The sequence below is a fragment of the Patiria miniata genome, unplaced genomic scaffold (assembly GCF_015706575.1).
Source record: "Patiria miniata isolate m_02_andy unplaced genomic scaffold, ASM1570657v1 HiC_scaffold_16, whole genome shotgun sequence".
NCBI classification, from domain to species: Eukaryota; Metazoa; Echinodermata; class Asteroidea; order Valvatida; family Asterinidae; genus Patiria; species Patiria miniata.
In genome coordinates, this window is record NW_024037054.1 from 2,497,136 (window position 1) to 2,511,771 (window position 14,636).

Consider the following 14,636-nt stretch of genomic DNA (forward strand, 5'->3'; position numbering starts at 1 on the left):
AGTTTCACATGGTATGATTACGTTTCGTTACCCTTTATGTGAGTTCAATACCCCACTTTAAAATATACCCGATTTTTAAATTACAAGGTAAAGATGACTTGTTTAATGTTTTCCAAGGTATTTTCTCGCACTGCTCGCCATGCTAAGTTCCACATTTCTCTCCTGGAGCGTCTATTCTACCTGAAGGCGGCCAGAGTTTTGCTGTCTTCAAACTATCGGACCTGTCAGAAGATGCTAGACTTCATCTGCGGGTCATTTTACTATGGAAACCGCACAAGCCGCAACTTGAAAGCAGTCGGTGAACATGAGCCGCATCCGAGATTCAATCATCCTATGATGTTCTTCACGGTAAAAGGAGAGGATGAGAGGATGGGCATGTCGTACGTCAACCACTACGAGGTGAAAACACTGTAAAAACACCTAGTTAGATTTGACAAGAAAACAGTCAAACTTGCACGATGGGTTTTCTTTCACTTGAACGTAATCAGCAGGTCATGTTTTTTGGCTACCACCTAACAACGGCCCTATCTAAATATAGTTGGTGTTTTTATTTTTGAATTTCGATACTAACAGGTAGCTAAGATAGTGTCAACTGTGCGAGACTTGCTTCACGACTGGCCCGAGGATAAGTGGGGGAAACCAGGAGCTAACTGCATCTGTGTGGTGGCATCATATAAAATGCAGGTATATTAAACTTTCTTAACGGTATGTTGACGTTTTAGCTCAGCGCATGCTATACATTTTAAGAAAACAGAGTAGTAGGTGTGGGGCAAATCAGTCCTTGTTTTAGGATTTTGTGTCGAGGATTGAGGATTAAGTTGAGGATCAAGTTCTATTTATAGATAGAATAAATGCTTAAAAGATGGAATAAAGGTGGCGGCGCTGACGTCATTTATCCTATAAGACGTCATAGACAATAAATGTGAACATGACAACGATTTATGTTTTTGTTACCACAATGGATAGCACCACGCTAGGAAATATATCTGTTTTATTACAAATGGTGCCATTGTTGGGCTTTTTTTATATGGATTGTCTCTACTTATGAGCCCTGGGATAAGGTCATTTATTCGCAAAATGTTACGATTAATCTTTATATTATTTTTGTTTTAGTTTACCTCCGTAAATGGTGCTCTTAAATGGCAAAGCCGGTACTTTTGCCTTTCAGCCCCCCAAAAAACTGTAATTTTTTAAAGCTTATTTTGGGGAAAAAAGATGAAATCATATTTTGGGCCAGTGTTGTCAAAAAACTGGCTCAGCCGTGACCTATTGTCACTTTTAACAATCTTGAGAGGATGGATAAACAAGGAAAAACATGGTTGGTCCAAGTTTAATTTGCATTTGTACTATCCGAGGGCATATTGATTTGAGGATACTCCCAAAATTATGTGACTTTACCCTATTTGGGGACACAAAATAATGAGTTCAAAGCTCATGTGTTTTCTTAAAATAGCGACTTTAATTGAATATTGTATAAAACATGTTTACCCTCATTGCTCCGTTATTTTTAAAATACCATGAATTTATTTTGTCATCATTGAAGATACGGCAAATTCGTACTCAACTTCGAAAAGGAGGGATGGGAAGCATAGATGTATTACCTGTGCAGAGTGCCCAGGGTAAGTCATTGAAGTTTAAGCAAACTTAATTTGGATGGTACCCTTATTGTAACGAACGGCATAGTTGATTTTATAGTGCGTTATCCTTGTTCTTTATACCAAACAGGGAAACAGTATCGGGTGATGATCATTAGCACGGTAAGAACACGAAGCACCCTGAACAAAGCCTACACAACGGCATTTGTTTCAAAGATAAGCCCGGCCAATCACCCAGACGACACATTCGACTACGGCTTTCTGTCTGACCCCCGACTCCTCAACACAGCGTGTACTCGAGCACAATCTCTTCTGATAGTTGTAGGTGATCCTTCGACCTTGTGCTCTGTAGGTGATTGCTCCAAGATATGGCGAAGGTACTTGAAAGATTGCGAGGACAACAAAACACTGCTTCCACTGGTACGCACTTTTGATGTTGTTTTCTTTCACTGACCACGTCAACACATGTATTGGTCTGTAACATAACAATAAATATTCCAAAAATTTACCTTAATTCAGCACCATAAGTGTTTCCATGTGCCATGTTGACAAACCTTGAGTATCACAAACAATTCATTTGTTTACAGGGGACTACAATCGCAGGAATCCAACAAGAGATGGAAGCAGCTAAACAGCGTTTGAACCCTTCGGCCCCGGTCTTCCAGCCTGCTTCTGAATCAACCGGCAAGCTTCTTCCAAGGGTTCATTCTCCAGAAGCCAACAAACCGACCTACTCACCAGAGGCCACAGCATCGAAGCCAGTTAATGATCCATGGTTGCCCGACGATGATACAATCCTCTCCGATGGCATCATGCGAGAACTGTACAGGCAGATAAGCCACGATGAGCGTAGACGAAACAAGTCAGAGGAGGATCCTGGTGTCGAGCTAGGCGAACCCGATGATGCCGAAGTCGAAAGGGAAGTGTCTCTTAAATGGAAAAGGAAGCCTCCTAAGTTTCGGATGATACGGGAAAGCGATCGCATAGTTCTAGATATCAAGTTTGCCGATGGAGACAAGAGGGGGGCTGATGAATCCGAGGAGTCAGATTCTGGCGAAGGTTTGAGAAATGACAAGCACGACGAAAGAAAACGCCAAAACGCTTACAAGCAAGTTGAACAACGTCCAGACAAATTCAAAATCTGTTCTTTCCATTGTGACAAGTCCGGGCACACATACGCCATCCCGCGTGATGAGGGAATGTGTGGGAAGATTTCCATCACCGGCAAAAGACGACGGGGAAGAGCCTTGAATTTAGATGAGGTTATCGTGGAAATAGTCAACGCGGACGAATCTGTGGTCTCAGAAAGCAAGAACAAATACGGGAAGGTCATATGCGTGTGCAAGAGGGCAGCTGGATCCGCTCTCACATCGAAAGTAGTTTGTAGGCTTGACGAGCATATAGACAGGCAAATGGTTCCGCTTGACCGCACTCTCCCCAAGTTCTTTGTCTTAAGTCGAGATGAAAAGAAAAGAGGGAGCACAAGTACTAGTCGTGCATCGCCGGACCTTCGTACCGTGTCTATCTACCGTTACAGTAGAGAACTTCAGGAAGACTCGCCCTTTGTGAGGAATGTGAAGGTGTCCAGGAGAGATCGAGCTCACAAGCTCTTCGTCGTTGAATATCTGAAATGGTTTGCCAAAGATCCTTACCCAATGGGTGTGGTTACGGAAGAGCTCCCGCAAGCAGATTGCAAAGAAACGGGCCTTCGCATTCTGAAGCTCATTCATGGAGTAAAGGATGACTGGAAATCTGACTTAATTGAGGAGGTGGAGAACAAGTTTCCAGATGATTGGGAGATTCCTGAAGCTGAAATTCAGTCAAGATGTGACGCCCGAAATCGATTCGCCTTTACAATTGATCCCCAAGAAAGCCAAGACCTCGATGACGCTCTGAGTGTAGATTATGTGGGAGGAAACTACAGAGTCGGCATTCATATTGCCGATGTGTCTTACTTCGTGCCTCATGGTAGCAAGCTGGATAAAGACGCAAGAGCGAGGGCTACCTCGTTCTATCCACATCGTGCTCTCGCCAAACCAATCAATATGCTCCCTCCACAGCTTAGCAACAAGTTATGTAGTCTGCTGCCACAAAAAGATAGACTTACCATTTCAGTCTATGCCACCCTAGATGAAAAGGGGAATTTGGTGGGTGACCCTGATATTGAGCGGTCCGTGATTCGTTCCCGCAATCAGCTGAGCTATGATCACGTAGAAGAAATCATCATGTCGACAAGCAACAAGAGAAACAACAACATAACCATCACAGAAAAAATCTTGACATTAAATGAGCTAGCGAAAGAGAGAAGAAGGATCCGTCTGGGAGTGGGTCGGTTTGCTTTCTCACATGATGCTGAAGAAGACGAGGTTCAACATCCACTGGCGCATTCTTTGGTAGAAGAAATGATGCTCCTTGCCAATGAGGCCGTGGCCATTTATCTTGTGAAGGTATATCCCGACTGCAGCCCACTCAGAAGGCAGCTACCTCCAAGTGACGAAAATGTTGAAGAATGGTTGAAAAATCACGCCCAAGACCTTGCAAACAGTTTGGAACTCCAGTCGAGATGTTTCCAAAAAGAGGTTCAAAATGAAATTGACGTGTACGTTCTGAAAGAAAAGTGGAACCTTCTGCAATCAGCTGTCGATAAGCAAGACAATATTACTACGATCACCGATTTAATAACCAGCGATGAAAACCACCCGCAGCTTGCCGTGGCCAGAGCAGACTTATTTATCATGCAAGAGACTGCTAACTACATCAGCACCGGAGAACATCCAGACACATCTAGGAGAGGTCATCACTCGCTGAACATGCCAGTCTATACTCAGTTCACATCACCGATCCGTCGGTACTTTGATCTTGTCGTACATCGAATGCTGATTGCTGCCATTAATGACGACAAAGCTCGAAGCACTCTGCATCAGTCAGAACGGCCATATAACACAGATGAGCTTTCAGCAATTTCTCATCACTGCAACATACAACGACTGAATTCACAAGCTTTTGAGAAGAAGACCCGTGCCCTCCAGTGTGCTCTGAGGCTCGAAGAAGCCCCTCAGTCGTTCGAGGTATTTGTTGGTGGATTTTCTGACTCGAGTCTGGAACTGATATTTCCCTACAGACGTTTCCTCCCGTCGGTGTGTCCTCTTAGGCTATTGAAGCCAATCAGCAAGCCAGAGTTTTATAGGGAAAATGCTGATATGGGGCTAAGATGGAAAGAAAGGGTCTACGAGTTGCGTTGCACAACTACTCCCAAACCACGGTTTGTGTCGCAGCTAACTCTGGATACGGAGCAGATGATTGTAAAGATTTCTGCGGACCATTGGAAGGAGATTCTAGGAGCAGTTCAGGCACAGAACATCGATGTGATCCAGAGGGCTGTCAAGGGCGCAGACGGGGAACAACAACTTACAGAGCAAGAAAAATCTAGAAGACAGAAGCAGCGACGCCTACCTGAGAATCAGGACCTTCCTATTGAAGAAGTCACTTGCGAAACCTTAGATGTAAGAAAACCCTCGCTTTTCGTAAATTTTCAGAGAAGCTTCAAGCGAGGCGATGTGTTGAAGGTCCAGCTTAATGCAACGATTCAGAGGGGAATACTGTCACCTTGTGTGCAGCTCTTCTTTCTCACCCCGAAGCTGAGCCTTTGCGCGGAACATCGAGGGAATGCAATTGAATGCTTTTCCAAAGAGGCAGCACGTCGCCCTCCTACAAATATAGGCAGTGTTGAACAATACCAGGCCGTATGGCTGCCAATCATTCAGATGGTCTCAGCCTACAGCGCTGTTGTGAGTGATGAAAGCTGCGTGATCCATGACGTAGATGTCGACTGGCATTGCACCGAAACAGACGACCAAAAACGAAATTACAGTGGGACGTTTTTGATCAAGCAAACTTTCTGTAGTGATCGGAGTTTTGGTATGCACAAGGGTGACTACCTTTGTATGCGCTACAGGGACGTACCTTTGTCTTCCGAGGCACAGAGTAAGCTCCGCGAACTTGGTACCACCTCCACATCCAGTCAACGTCACATCCAGTCATCCAAGACTACGTTCGTTGCCCATGCAGTCATTACGTCCATTGTGGACATAAAAAAGAAAACCGACGCGTGGACGATCCAAGTTGAAGTTGGAGTTAATCAACATTCAGCCCCTTTTCCAGATGTGTTGTTTGAGCAGAATAAGAAAGTAACAACATGTACCATCGAGTTAATACCAAAGGCTAACTCAGACATGTGAGTAACAGTATCAGTTACACATTTAAGCATTGCGATTTTCCTCCTGATTGATGTTTCTGATATATAGTGACATATTTGTCCTTTTATGTTGATTTTTCAATTTTAGTTCGTATTTTAAGTTTTTCAATACAAATTGTGGAATTGATGTACGCAAGCTCGGCTTGTCATGCATAGAACTTAAGTCTAATGACATTATTCTTTTCGTTTCAATTGTGCATGTGGTGTTTAAAGAAATATTTTTGTTGATTTTGACAAATCGATATAAACACAATTTCCTATCGATTTTTCTTTTCTTTATAGCCGCCTTGAGTCTGCAATAAGACATCTGCACAACGCGAAGGAGCTGGTCAAAGGAATATGCATGCACCAAATACCTGCTGTCAGCGACACAGGTATTTTATTCCAACTTTTCAGCTATATGTGATACAGCCTATAATGATACTGGTATCTCATATCCTTGAAGTTAGGTCCAAGTAAACGCTGTTTCAGACACCTGTTTAATTATAAAAATTTCGTTTACTTCCACCTGGTTGTAAACGTCTTAACATTTGATTGATCTGCAACTACATGCTTACACACAGATCCGGTCATCAGAAAGCTTCTCGAGGAAGGTAGAAAGATCGAGGATTTCTCCATCACAGGATCACCATTTCCCAAACCCAATGAATCACAACAGACTGCCTTGAAGAAGGCTCTGCGGCAACAATTCACAGTCATTCAAGGACCTCCAGGTAAAGTCTTGTAGATGCCATTTTTGTTTGTATCCTTCATCATCAGATTGTTTCCCCAGTGCTGCTTTAAATGCACTTTGATTATTGTCTATGAACCAGGGTAATTTTGTCTTGATATATATACTGTTAATGTTTTTCCCCCAGTTTTGAACATGTTTCACATAATTTTTATGTAAATCTGTATATGGATGTGAAATTGTAGGTTTTCGAATTCATGCGGATTTTTGTAAGTTGTGTTCAATACAATTCCGACATAATCAGATTGTGCACATTTGTTCAAGATACGCTCAGTCTTGGGCTTGAATCTAAACCAAGCTTATATAACTGCAGTTAACACAGAGAAGAGAGTTTATTAAATGTTTTATGCTGTGAATTTTGTTATGGAAATCGATGTTTTGATACCGTAACCTTGTAACATAATAAAAGATGAAGGGTTTTGCAGCCAGTTTTACGGACTGCATGTCACGATGAGCATCCATTTAAAACGATAATAAAACTCTACCGAATATGATAGTGAGATTTACAAGCCACTGTTGTATATAATCGCTTTACAGGTACGGGCAAGACAGTGACCGGTGTCCATCTTACATATTTCTTCACGGAAGTCAACAAGCAGCTTCCTGCCTTGGGAAGGGGACCACAAGTTCTCTACTGCGGACCGTCCAACAAATCTGTAGATGTCGTTGCCCGTGAGATATCCTGATATATATTATTTTAAACAACGTTTGTTTCGTTTCGCTTTTTTATCTGAAAATAATATCAGTGTTCGGCGTTGACAAAATTCTTCACCACAGATCAGGAGCATGTAATTATTTCTCGCTCGTTTCTTGTTTAGATTACATGCTACGACTGAACATAGCAGCAGTTCGGGTCTACAACAACATGATTGAACAGCAGGACTATCCCACACCTGGACAGTCAGGAAGAGCATCGAAGGCTGGAAGCACCAAAGAAACCAAGATGGATCCTCATCTGAGGCAAATCTCACTCCATCATCTCATCCGGCAGCCATCCAACCGACACAGTGAGCAAATCTTGGCACTTGAGCAAAAATTCCAGAGTCCGGGATACAAGATTTCATTCCGTGAACAAGACAAGTACAAAAGAGCCATTCACGCAGCTGAGGTATGTGTTGGAGGCTTTACAAAACGAATTCAGTTTTATTGTAGCGAACTGAGGGCTGATTAGGCAAAGGGAGAGATTTGAAATGGATCTCACACAGTTTTGACAATTTCACTTCTCTTTTTTTTTAAATCAATACTAACTAGACTATGCAGATTACTGATGGCACAGATCATTGGCAAATGAAACCTCCACATGGTAGTTTTCTTTATACACAAAATATGGCGGTCATTTACCGTCAAACAGTTTGTAAGCGTCTATTTGGAGGCAAATCAAAGTACACATGTTAATAGTAATACTACCGAGCACTTATATAACGCACGTATCTACCAACAATATTTGGTACTCAAGGCGCTGGAAATTATGTTTATTATAAAACACAGGTGAATGAATGTTAAGATGGTAGTAAGTTTAACTTTTCTTCCTTTGCTCAATAATGGTACTTACTATGATATGGAATTGCATAATATATACATGTTTGAACGGTTGCCAAAAAAGAAACGAAGATTTCAGCCAGACATGGTCTCCTTTCCTTTTTATGTAGGCTGAAGAACTCAAGAAGTACAAGGTGGTCTTGTGTACATGCAATGAAGCTGGGAGCATACGGATACAGAGAAATGTGAATGCCATACAGTGTATCGTGGATGAGGCTGGCATGTGCAACGAGCCAGAGACACTGATACCACTGGTCGGCACTATCGAAGAATCGGAAGACCAACCCGTTACACGCAAGAAGGATGTAAGACAGGAACCACGCCAAATTGTCTTGATCGGTGACCACAAACAACTCAGGTGAGCAATAGACCATATGCGTTAGGGTAGTGTTGGAGGTCAGTGGTTGGGTAGGCATGAGTACAACCTCGACCCCAGGGTGTCGAGCAGTACGCGCCCATCACTACCTACTCTCTCACCCTGGTATTGGGTCATTTGCATGTGCAAGATTATTGAACACGTATGCAAATGAGGAATAGTCTGGTGCCTGCATGTGCGTTACATTATCGTTCGTTTTTGTATGCGGTGTCTGGGGTAAAAACAGAGTCAATTCGTCGCAGCGCGAGCACAGCGTGAGTTACGAAAACGCGATTTATTTAACTAAACTGTTACGATCTTATCGAGACAACATATGAACAAATTGGAAAAGGAAAGGAATGTTTTTGAGAAGGCGTGGACGAATGATCGTGAAAACACGTACTGCACAATGTGAATAACAACACAAAGTACACGATAAAAATCCATTACTAGCCAATTGCGATATCGAATCAGGATACAGGAAGAAAGTTTACTATCCAGGGTTTACTATTGGAAACACGGTTGGAAATAAAGTAAGCACTGGGGACGAGGTTGGCATGAGTAAAACTTCAGTTGTTACTAAATTAAAATAACAAAGAACATCCTCTGAGGCACCTGCCACGTATAAGATCTGTATCTCAAGGTTTTGTGCATACGGCGCACGTTGTAGCAAAAAAACTCTGGCAGTAAGCTGCTGCTTGGGATTTTGTTCTCGAGAGAAGGTTAACAATAATGCGTGGAACTAAAGTCAAAATGACATTATTTCTTTCTGTTCTCTTCAATTACAGACCTATCATTCAGGAGAGGACTGCCGTGCAGCTAGGCATGGAGACATCGCTGTTAGAGAAATACGGAAAGGAGGCCACAATGCTTACCATTCAGTATCGCATGGTATGTTCCAGTATAATATCCGTTTTACTAGAATCACGAAATGAAGAAACCGCTACGTTTTGTTCACGGAAATAACGACAATGTACTTGTGTACTTCCATTGGTGTTCACTGCGATTTAGCGATTTATCCTAGGAGGAGCGGTGCACCCACATTGGGCATGAACAAATCGCTGAGTTTCTCAAAAGTTGGTCAGACTACCTAAGGCCAAAAAAAAAAGTCTCTGGTTTCTGGTATGGAGCTTGCCCAAAAAGTGGTGCGGCGACGCGGCTTTTTTTTTTTTCTTACATGTTTTTTTTTGCGTCAATTGTCGGCTGATGACTGCAAATGGTGCCCGACTAAACTTAGTGCAAATATATGGGAGTCCAGAGACGCCACATATAGCTTATTCTCGATCATAACCCCATCTAAAAACACCTTAAAATTGTGCAGCAGCAGGATTCCAGTCAAACCAGTGAGTTTGGCGGTTTTGAGACATCATCTTTTATTGAAAAAAAAACTTTTTCATTTTGCCGACGCGCATGGCTACGGCGACGCGCGCGCATACCAGAAACCGGAGACTTTTTTTTTGGCCTAATCAAATTTTATAGCATTTTCGTGCCTATGGTCTTGTTTATATTTGATGGAAAAATCAAGAAAATCCGACGATGCAACCCAGAGTTAATGATTTGGCTCTGCATTTTTCGACCTGCACAATGTAATTTCCATACTAGTATTTGCTTGTACATACCAACTATTGGGTTATTGGTATGTGTTACACAGTGCTTGAAAAAATTGCATAATATGTTGCATTTGGCTATATTTGTTCACAGATAACATTTTACATAATAGATAATATCAGGTGTTTAGTCTTTGACAGAGGTGTTGAAAGGGCAGTGAACTTGCAATTTTTTTACAGCTGAAATGTAGTAGCGTAAGCTTATCTACAGAATTCTAATTGTGCAGGAGGAAAATAGTATAGCCTTACAAAATCAACAATATCTCTGATTTGCATAGATGGATTTTCTTGATATTTTCAACAGTTATAAACAAAACCATAGGCTTTAATAAAATATAAAATTTGATTAGCTAGTATAACCACCTTTTGAGCAAATCAGCGACTTCGTGCACAACGTTTATTGGGACGCGCTATAGAGATTGACTTTACCATCACTTCACAGGAGCATTGCACTTTTCTTTCCAGCACGAATCAATATGTGCCTTTCCATCAGAGGTGTTTTACAAAGGGAAGCTGGTTACGGCAGACATTGTGAGACGGCGGCCCCAGCAGCTGAATAAGACCTGGCCCGGTGGGCGGGGCAACCCCCTTGTGTTTTGTCATCACATTGGAAGCGAGGATAAGCAAAGTGTCAGGACCGAGGAGGGTGGGGAACAGTCACGGGCTAACCCTCAAGAGGTCACACACGTGGTACGTAAGGACTTGAAGTAGCCATTGGGAGTTTATTTCTTTTGTTAGGCAATCTAAAAAAATCGAGTTAGATTAATTAACCCGTAATCTGAGATACCTTTCAGGGTCAAACTGACAATTTTCGGGTCCAAATAACACCTCTCTGTATCATTTTAAAAGTGTCGTTTAGACCAACAAAAGTGTCATTTTGACACTGAAAAGTGTCGGGTCAAATAGGACCCGGGACCTCTTAGATTGAGAATTAGTTGTTCCTCGATCTCTTCTGCTTTTTTTTTGTAATGGATGGAAATTCAGCTCTTCGTATGCTCCGACCGTGTCCAAGAAGACGGCTATCTTTGGTTCACTGGACTTTTGGCAAATATTTGCACAACAGGAAACTGTCATTTTCATGTAAAATGCATTTTTAACTGGAGAATCATTCTGTCGGTATCTCTGCTCAACAGGTCCGCATTGCGTCAAACATGTTGCGTCTAGGCGTGAAACAAGATAGGATCGTCATTCTTACCCAATACCGCCTTCAGAGGGCGCAGATCGAAGAAAGGCTGAAGGAAGCCAACATGAAAGATATCCTCGTCAGCACTGTCATAACCAGTCAAGGTAATCTAACATTGCTTCACCGTTCTATGGCGTGCGGCGTTTCAATGTTAACTTGCATGTCATACCTCTTAACCAATAGGCCTATAGTTCAAACAATATGAATGATACATTCCGACTCTAATTTGATGGATGTATTCAAAGTCTACAGAGCGAAGTGATTATCTTGCGTCACATTAATGCATTCTTATATGACTGGATTTGACCTGACTCTGTTATTGGTCAAGTGGCCCAGGAAAGTGACCGAGAGAATTGTCATTTTAATCCGATAAAATGTCAAGTCAAATCCGATTTGTGTGGAACCTGACCCGGTACTTTTAATATAGTGCTAGAGTATACTAGCCCGTATACTATTTAACATATTCAATGGGTACTCCGGTTGGTTGTTTTTCCCTGTTATAGGTAAGGAGTGGGACTACGTGATTCTGTCTACAGTCAGGTCACTTCCACGGGTAGAGATTGACGAGAAAGCATCCACAGCCTGGAAGAAACGCAACCTGGGATTTATCACAGATGAGAATCAGATAAATGTCGCTATCACCCGGCCAAAAATGGGATTGATCATTCTAGGTAAGTTGGATTTTTACAGGACTGCGATCTTTTATTATCAGAGACAGGTTATCTAAATATGTTGAATTAGCTGGATCGGGTATTGATTTGGATATTGGTATTTTGATACTTTTTATGTGTTACAATTTTGAAGACGTCTGGGGTCAGATTCAACCTGAAATCTGGGTCACATTTGACTTCACACGCTTTTCGTGATCAAAATTTTGTGGCATACAAAGAACACTTTTCTTAGTTATCTTGGCGTGAAAAAAGACACTTTCCCCGGATCAAATGACTCGGAAGAATGACTCAGAGCAATGTCATTTGACCACGAATTATTTCAGGTCAAATCTGACCCTGATTCGGATCGAGTCTGACCCGGGACTTTAATGAATGTACAGCTTGTCCAACATGTCAGACATTTCGGAGGTAGTTAAACATACAAAGTATGAAGGCCACAATAAAATCTCATATCATTTCTTGGGGAAACGGTTGGCTGTACACTCTTAAAAGTCCTAGGTTAGATTCGACCCTAATCCGGGTCAGATTATCCGGACCTAAATGATACTTCTCTGAGTCAATTTCTGTGTCATTTGACCCAGAGAGGCTTTTAGGCCTATATGAAAATTATCATCTTGACCCAGAAGAGTGTCAAATCTGACCGGAACCGTGAAGTGTGCATGGGAACAACCGCCTACAAAATGTCCACTACGTTATCGAGAATATATCTTTTAATAAGGAATCTTGTAAATGTGTGTTTTCATTTCAAGGCAACAAGTACTTACTTAGTGTTCACCGCTCATGGAAGCTTCTACTGGCCCATTACGAAGAGAAGGGAGCTTTGGTGAACGCAAAGGACTTCCTACCTTAGACTGTGAACGGGAACAGCTAAAAGCTGCTACAGTAAATCAAGCGTTGATAGCCATTGTTATTACTTTCCTGCATTAGATTAAAAAAAATATATCGGTATTAATGAGATGGGCAAGTGTGGTTTCTCATGAAAAACAAAAAAAGTGTTTAACCTTAGCTGTAGCCACACGTATAGTTATAGTGTGCCTTAGCCGATTGGGAGTCATTTTGACGAGTGCGAATCTTAAAAGATGTAGTCTTAAATGATGTTGTAAAACCAATCCAACCATCTTACTTCATATAACAGATGCATAGCATAGTGTACAAATAGGTGATGGGTAATGGTAATGGTTTGGTAAAGACCAATTAATGGTAATGTATCGTTCCGAATAAATGGCAATTAAATCATTCCAAAATCAGACCTCAAGTCAAATCTGAAGCCTGCAGATCAAAAGTAACAGGGGATAATAATCACAGGGATGCCTTTGTCACATTTTGTTTAAATATAGCTTGTCACCTGACTTGAGACTGTGTGACATGTGACTGACTTTGGATGCTTATAAAGCCGAGTTTATATTCCTCGGCCGTTTGAAAATTGTCCCCTCTGACCTTCGGGTGCATAGATATCCTCTATTGACCTCATTACTATAGTCAATATGTGCGCGTATAATATTTGCATCATTTTGAACATTGCGAGTCAGGGCGTCTTTCAGGAAATGTTTCATCTTCTACTGTAAATGTCTGATATATAGGCAAAAGACATATATGGTTTTAGCGAAATTGTTTTTAATTTCGTTTTTTGTTCTTCAAATGATTAAAAAATCAAAAGAAAGGCGAGTCTTCGCTCGTCCCCTCGCCCTGTCTAAGGAAGCCCATAATACCGCCAATCTATTTCACACAAAAAACCCTCATGCAGGACATATAGTGGTCGCAAAGCATTGTGGGAAAGTCTAGTACAAAGTATGTGCGTTACATTGATCTCCATTAGAAAGTCTTTCTAATGGAGATCAATCGTGCATTCCCTGCGCACGGGTTATGCGCATGCGGAAGTGCTGACCCCGGGTCACCCGCTAAACAAATGTATCAAATGAAAGCTCAATGAAAGTGCAGATCACAAGCCTTGAATAGGGGTCAAGGTACGAGCGATAGACACACCTTGTAAAACACGCTTGCACTTTGGATACAAAACACTATATTATTATATATCATATGAAAATATATTTATGAAGGTTTATATTATATTAGTCAAATATATTTTCCTTTATACACCTTACTGCACATTCTACTATAAAATAATATAATTGTAGCATTATTATAAATAATTTTCGATTCAGAATTCTATATCAACAATCGACTCTATCATTATGATACAAATTTTACAGTTTTTATTTGTATGTGCCAAATACTTAAATACAATCATGAGGAATCACATTCCAATTGTCTTAACCGTTCATTATTTTGCTTTGGAATTACGACATGTTTAAATTGTTAATTAGTTATCGTTATTTTATCCTAAAATTTTTATAGTATAAAAGACTGTGCCGTCACTGAGTGACAGCACTTTCCTAGTTGATCGAGAAGTATAAGATGGATCTAAAAGTGTGGCTAGACGTCAAGTGAATCCATCTTAGTGGGCAAGGTTAGAGCTGAGGTAGGCTATTATCACATGAACTGAAATATAATCTCAGTATAGTATTGTGTTAATTGAAATCAAGTCCATACAACTCGCTAATTGACGAGTTGTGATTATTTAGTTGTAATTATTAATGATATCTGTTTTATGCAAATTCCGTAATAATATGCGTCAATGCTTTCCATAATTAACAGCCTCTTGTGTTATTAAATAAACATCAAATAAAATAGATGTAACATA

At 41.2% G+C, this 14,636-nt stretch overlaps 1 protein-coding gene across 1 annotated transcript in view; it reads left to right on the forward strand.

Moving 5' to 3' along the window:
- Positions 1 to 14,056, forward strand: part of LOC119723184 (helicase with zinc finger domain 2-like) — a 44,972-nt gene extending 30,916 nt beyond the window's left edge. Inside the window, exons 21-35 of the mRNA XM_038193743.1 lie at positions 118 to 399; positions 574 to 684; positions 1,544 to 1,619; positions 1,726 to 2,015; positions 2,183 to 5,829; positions 6,133 to 6,224; positions 6,414 to 6,563; positions 7,118 to 7,252; positions 7,399 to 7,688; positions 8,230 to 8,477; positions 9,263 to 9,365; positions 10,547 to 10,771; positions 11,215 to 11,368; positions 11,768 to 11,935; positions 12,685 to 14,056. Coding sequence (XP_038049671.1) covers positions 118 to 399; positions 574 to 684; positions 1,544 to 1,619; positions 1,726 to 2,015; positions 2,183 to 5,829; positions 6,133 to 6,224; positions 6,414 to 6,563; positions 7,118 to 7,252; positions 7,399 to 7,688; positions 8,230 to 8,477; positions 9,263 to 9,365; positions 10,547 to 10,771; positions 11,215 to 11,368; positions 11,768 to 11,935; positions 12,685 to 12,785 — 6,072 coding nt within the window. The 3' untranslated portion in view covers positions 12,786 to 14,056. The remainder of the gene's footprint in view (positions 1 to 117; positions 400 to 573; positions 685 to 1,543; positions 1,620 to 1,725; positions 2,016 to 2,182; positions 5,830 to 6,132; positions 6,225 to 6,413; positions 6,564 to 7,117; positions 7,253 to 7,398; positions 7,689 to 8,229; positions 8,478 to 9,262; positions 9,366 to 10,546; positions 10,772 to 11,214; positions 11,369 to 11,767; positions 11,936 to 12,684) is intronic.
- Positions 14,057 to 14,636: the final 580 nt, after the last annotated feature.